Source organism: Scyliorhinus canicula, chromosome 16 (genome assembly GCF_902713615.1).
Source record: "Scyliorhinus canicula chromosome 16, sScyCan1.1, whole genome shotgun sequence".
Classification (NCBI taxonomy): Eukaryota; Metazoa; Chordata; class Chondrichthyes; order Carcharhiniformes; family Scyliorhinidae; genus Scyliorhinus; species Scyliorhinus canicula.
The window spans coordinates 48,249,806-48,256,272 of record NC_052161.1 but is presented as its reverse complement, the minus strand read 5'-3'; the positions used below and the strand labels follow the sequence as shown (position 1 = coordinate 48,256,272).

At 49.9% G+C, this 6,467-nt stretch overlaps 1 protein-coding gene across 1 annotated transcript; it reads left to right on the top strand.

Annotated features, from left to right (window-relative positions):
* The first annotated feature begins 3,381 nt into the window (after nucleotides 1-3,381).
* LOC119950853 (60S acidic ribosomal protein P1-like) lies at nucleotides 3,382-3,711 on the top strand. Its single transcript, XM_038773705.1, has one exon. It carries the CDS (start codon nucleotides 3,382-3,384, stop codon nucleotides 3,709-3,711), a length of 330 nt encoding a protein of 109 aa, XP_038629633.1.
* Nucleotides 3,712-6,467: the final 2,756 nt, after the last annotated feature.

Here is a 6,467-nt window from a genome sequence, read left to right as displayed (position 1 = left end):
CACATTTTACTCAGAATTTCCCTTTAAAACAGACGTTAAAATCTTCTTTTATTTTAATTTATTAATTTATTTTATTCCACAGCTCGTAACTCAGCTACCTGTAAATTTTATGCCTGCTTGTTATATGACCAAGATTCTTACAGTGCATTCTGGAAGCAGGGTTCAAATCTGAGTTTCATGCTGAAAACTGCAATTCCTGTGGTGAATTTCTCACAAATCATTGGGTTGGGTGAGAACTTCCATGGGAGTTTATATTTAAGCCAATGTGGTTGAACATATATTTTGCATGAAACATACTAAAATGTAATGGACACATATACTTTTAAGTACACAATGTTATGATCCCCATGGAGATTGGTAGTTTGACACAGTGGTTAGCACTGCTGCCTCACAATGCGAGGAACCCGGATTAATTTCCGGCCTTGGGTGACTGTGTGGAGTTTGTACTTTCTCCCCATGTCTACATGGATTTCCTCTGGGTGCTCCGGTTTCTTCCCGCAGTCCAAAGGTGTGCAGGTTAAGTGGATTGGCCATGATAAAATTGACCTGTAGGTTAAGTAGGGTTACGGGGATAGGTTGGGGGAGTGGGCCCAGGTAGGGTGCTCTTTCAAAGGGTCAGCGCAGACTCGATGGGTCAGATGGCCTCCTTCTGCACTGTCGGGAGTCTATGGTTCTATGAAAGGAATCCCCATGACAATGACAAAAATAAAATATTGGATGAGATTGGATGAGTTAACAAACAAACTAAAATCAACATAATTCAAAAATTAACAGTTTGGGGTCATTTAAAATAAACATGTTAATTTAACTTTAAATAGTCGATATAACGATAAACCTTGCATACCTACCAGCAACTGCATTCCTTCCCCCACAAAGATCACACCACGTATTGTTTTTAATTAATTTACGGAATGTGGGTATCATTGGCTAGGCCAGCATATATTACCCACCCCTAATTGCTGTTGAGATAATGGTGCACTGGGCAGCAAGCCCAGCACCCCTGGGCTCTTTACCTGTGAGCAAAGAGGGCTACTCACCTCCTCAGCTCTCCACAAAAGCCCTTCCACCAGGTTCATGTTTTTCAAAAAGAGTACTAATCAGCGCCAGCGTGAGCACTTACTGGGGATGCCGCTGAACGATGGGAGGCAGTTGGATATGGGGTCGATCTCTTTACTTGTATGGAAATGAAGCTGAAGTGGTGAAATTGGTTTCTCACCATGCTCGGGCGAGAGCCCAATTTTGCCTAGGGGAGCCTGTCGGTTGCATCACAAATTGTTTGGCCCCCAGCGTGAGTCTCGCTTTTGGCCGCTTCTGCTATTCACCAGCCTCTTGTGCTTGAACTAGAGCACAACCAGGCTGGAGAATCTCACCCAGAGCATTATTGTGTTGTAATTTCCAGTAAGCTGCATATACGGAGGGCAGCACGGTGATGCAGTGGTTAGCACAGTTGCCTCACAGCGCCAAGGTCCCATGTTCCAAAATGCACTATCCTCTTGGCACTGTTGGTCCCCAGTCTTTCAGAAAGTTAACTCCAATATTTATGTCTAGGGCAGCACGGTGGCGCCGTGGTTAGCATTGCTGCCTCATGGCTCCGTGGTCCCAGGTCGATACCGGCTCTGGGTCACTGCCCATGTGGAGTTTGCACATTCTTCCCGTGTTTGCGTGGGTTTCGCCCCCACAACCCAAAAATATGCAGGGTAGGTGGATTAGCCACGCTAAATCTAGGGCAGCACGGTAGCATGGTGGTTAGCATAAATGCTTCACAGATCCAGGGTCCCAGGTTCGATTCCCGGCTGGGTCACTGTCTGTGCGGAGTCTACACGTCCTCCCCGTGTGTGCGTGGGTTTCCTCCGGGTGCTCCGGTTTCCTCCCACAGTCCAAAGATGTGCGGGTTAGGTGGATTGGCCATGCTAAATTGCCCATAGTGTCCTAATAGTAAGGTTAAGGGGGGGGAGTTGTTGGGTTGCGGGTATAGGGTGGATACGTGGGTTTGAGTAGGGTGATCATTGCTCGGCACAACATCGAGGGCCGAAGGGCCTGTTCTGTGCTGTACTGTTCTATGTTCTATGTTCTAAATTGCTCCTTAATTGGAAAAAAATTAATTGGGTACTCTCAATTTAGTTTGTAAAAGCTGCATTCACGGAAACCCATGCGTGTGGAGATCATCGGCGACGTTAGTGGCAACCAGTAAGGTGTTTCCTGTATTGTTTGTATAGGATCATTTATTTTGTATTCCCCACTTTGCATCTTCCCTCCCAGCCATTTCCATTTAACAGCTCCCCTCACAGAACAATTATTCCTAGTTAAAAGATAAACAGCCCAAACCACTCTCAATCCATAAGGTGTAAATGAGCAGTCTCGTATGACTCATACACCAATGGTTGGGCTGACCTAACCGTCAACAGGTACTTTAGCAATGATTGTCCTTTGTGTGAACATTCCCAGGAAGGGCATTACTAACCATCTATTTTCTGGAAATGTAGAGCTGTAACAATACATCCTGAAGTACTTGTCACTTCAGCACCTCTAGTTTTCCCCTCCAGGGGAAATGGTATGTAGGCAATTTACACCTTCATATCTGTCCTTTCTACCTGTTATCTGAGCAACTACACAGAAATATTAATCTCAGATAAAAGCAAATTACGACAGATACCGGAATCTGAAACAAAAACAGAAAATGCTGGAAAATCTCAGCAGGTCGGACAGCATTTGTAGAGAGAAACAGAGATAATGGTTGCGAGCCTGGATAACTCTCGGACTTCAGGAGTCGACTGCAAGTTTTGCGTTTAGCAATTTTAAAACAAGCAAAAATAATCTCCAGCATTCTCAAAGTCGCATCCATATTTCATTTATTCTAAACTGCTATTCTGCATGTTCTATGCACGTAATACATTTGTCAATTGTTAAATGCATTTGTTTTATGAATAGTGTGCTGCAATTCCTCATATTAGGCATTGTCAAAATCGGGGGCGTGACCCGCAGCTGGGTCGTGGGCTGATGTCGGGAGGGTCGCGGAGCCGTTCATCAAGGTGCTCCCACTTGCCTAAATTCGCGCACAAGAGCCGGCTTTTAACTATGCCGGCTGCAAGCGGACATTTTAACCATATAAAAAAAATGCAGCCGCACTGCGCGTGCCAGCCTGCTCATCGGTGCGCATGCGCAGAGTTTTGCGCATGCGCACCTATGATCGGGCACGCATGCGCAGTGTGGCCGCATTTTTTGTTATCTGATAAAAAGGCCACTCGCAGCCGGCATAGTTAAAAGCCGGCTGCTGCTTGCTCTGCCCGGTTCGGTAAGTATTCGGTTCTTCTGAACGAAGCTAAGGCCGAGTTTCCCCCCGGTGACTAGCACCATCGAGCCCACCCGCAGAGATCCAGTGCCATGACCTCCACCTCGGAAGACGCCTGTATCTCCAGCGCACTCATCCTGCACGGCGATGAGGTCACTGTCACCAAAGACAAACTCAATGCACTGATTAAAGCAGCTGGTGTGACCATTGAGCCTTTCTGGCCTAGTCTGTTTGCCAAGGCATTGGCTAATATTGACATCAATAGTCTGATCTGCAACGTTGGTGCTGGTGGCAGTGCCCCAGCTGCTGCAGCAGTTGTTTCCATGGCTGCCCCTGTTGCTGCTGAAGAGAAAAAGGAAGAGAAGAAACAGGAAGAATCTGAAGAGTCTGACGATGGCATGGGCTTTGGTCACTTTGATTAAAGGTGCCGTGCAACAACATCACTACAATTTACAAAAAATAAATAAAAATTGAATATAAAAGCCGGCTGCTGCGGCTGAAGACCGTGAATTTGCGCAATCAGAGACGCAGAAGATATTTTTTAAAATTCTATGTAATCTTCCGCCTGAGGGATGCAGAGAGCAGGTCACAGCCCCCGAATGTCGCCATCCCGTGCTTTGGGCACGATTGCGTTTCCTCCATTTTGTTGCAGCAAACAAGGCAAGAGAAAATGGTGGATCGCGAAGGTCAGCCTGCGTGGGTCGCAAAGGTCAGCCGGCGTGGGTCGCAAAGGTCGGCTGGCGTGGGTCGCAAAGGTCGGCCGGGGTGGGTCGCAAAGGTCGGTCGGCGTGATTCGCAAAGGTCGACCAGCGTGGGTCGCAAAGGTCGGCCGGAGTGGGTCGCAAAGGTCGGCCGGCGTGGGTCGCAAAGGTCGGCTGGCGTGGGTCGCAAAGGTCGGCCGGAGTGGGTCGCAAAGGTCGGCCGGCGTGGGTCGCAAATGTCGGCCGGGGTGGGTCACAAAGGTCGGACGGCGTGGGTCGCAAAGGTCAGCCGGCGTGGGTCGCAAAGATCGGCCGGCGTGGGTCGCAAAGGTCGGCCGGTGTGGGTCGCAAAGGTCGGCCGGCGTGGGTCGCAAAGGTCGACCGGCGTTGGTCGCAATGGTCCGCCAGCGTGGGTCGCAAAGGTCGGCCGGCGTGGGTCGCAAAGGTCGGCCGGCGTGGGTCGCAAAGGTCGGCCGGCGTGGGTCGCAAATGTCGGCCGGGGTGGGTCACAAAGGTCGGACAGCGTGGGTCGCAAAGGTCAGCCGGCGTGGGTCGCAAAGATCGGCCGGTGTGGGTCGCAAAGGTCGGCCGGCGTGGGTCGCAAAGGTCGGCCGGCGTGGGTCGCAAAGGTCGGCCGGCGTTGGTCGCAATGGTCCGCCAGCGTGGGTCGCAAAGGTCGGCCGGCGTGGGTCGCAAAGGTCGGCCGGCGTGGGTCGCAAAGGTCGGCCGGCGTGGGTCGCAAAGGTCAGCCGGCGTGGGCCGCGAAGGTCAGCAGGCGTAGGCCCGAAGGTTGGCCAGTTGGTAAAGATGGGTCCCCAGAAAAAAAGTTTGAAAAACACTGCCTCATATCATCACAGAGGACATTGAATTTTAAATAGGAACAGGACAAGGCCATTCAGTCCCTTGAGCTTGTGGCTGATCTGAACCTGAAGTCCATTTACCTGCCTTAGCTCCATACTGCTTGCCACCCACACCAAACAAAATCAATTGATCTCTTGCCTTAAAAGTCCTCATTGCCCCAGCATTTATTCGGATCCAGATTTTGACAACCCTTTGTGCAAGAAAGTGCTTCTTGATTTCACTCCGAAACGGTCAACTCTTATTTTTTCGATTAAGTCCCCTTTGTTCCAGACTCCCACGCCAGAGGATATGGCTTTTCATTGCCTAACCATCAATTCCTTGTCATTTTAATCACTCAGAGGGCAGCACGGTGGCACAGTGGTAGCACTGCAGTCTCACGGCACCGAGGTCCCAGGTTGCAGACGCTGAACCCCTCACCCCTGAAAACACCCCCCATCCCCCACAAGGGCAGAGCACCCCCGAGCCTGATCCCTGGCATGGGCAACCTGGGATTTTGGCACTGGCAGTATCCCTGCCAACCTAACAGGGCAGCAATGCCAGGGTGCCTGGTTGACAGTACCAGGTGCAGTGCCACGATGCCAAGCACCATGCAAAGGTGCCCGAGTGGTAGCAGGATTGCCAGGGTCCCACCCTGCCCAGAGACCGACCACATGGAACATCCTATGCGTAGCAGACACCCCCCCCACCCCCCCAGGTGCCAATACGCCTTGTCCATGTTTGTGTGGACCAGTACCTGACAGTATCATGACGAGGTCTCCCAGGCACATGCATTCATTCCCGGGCCTCATGAGCATCGGCATATTTAAGCAAGTCTAACTGCTCACTTAAATATGTAAACCCGGATCCATCCAGCGAAGGTGAGATTCTGGTCACGACATCTCGCGAGGCGTTCCAAGTGAGGCCTCTCGCGGGATTTAACGGCCTAGTCGTGTCACCGAGTCGGGCGCGACGAGGCTGTTCAATTGCACCCTTAATCTGCAACAGTAGTAGACTCGCCAAATTTAAGGGCATTTAAGTGGTCATTGGATAGACATATGGATGAAAATGGAATAGTGTAGGTCAGATAGGCTTCAGATGGTTTCACGGGTCAGCGCAACATCGAGGGCCGAAGGGCCCGTACTGCGCTGTAATGTTCTATGTTCTATCTCCCAAGTTCCCATGATAAATACATGGGGGAGAAACCCAAATTCCCCAAATGGGTTTCTGAGTTTTACAAGTTCTTAAAAAGAGCAGAAATTTGATAGCTGCGGCGACACAGGTGACAAACATTCCTGGGTTTTCATTTTGATAATTTTGTCAATTTGCAGCAAAGTTGCTGTTATAATCGAGATGTGCAATTTAACAGCAACATAAAACCACTGAAAATTTATACTCATGAGCAATTAAATGCAGCAACTAGACTCATAGCAACCCAAGAGTGCCAATTTAATTACATCTTCTTGGATTAGGTAATTGCTCAGAGAGTAAACGTCTCACCTTGCATTAAACATGCCACAGTGCAGCACCAAGTCTCACACATCACAAAGACAACAGCTCAGTGCTGATTCCAGCCAAGCTATCGCTTGTGTGCGTGGCCTCTGTAGTTGGCCTCAGAATCCAGTGCCGATGAGTTTTCC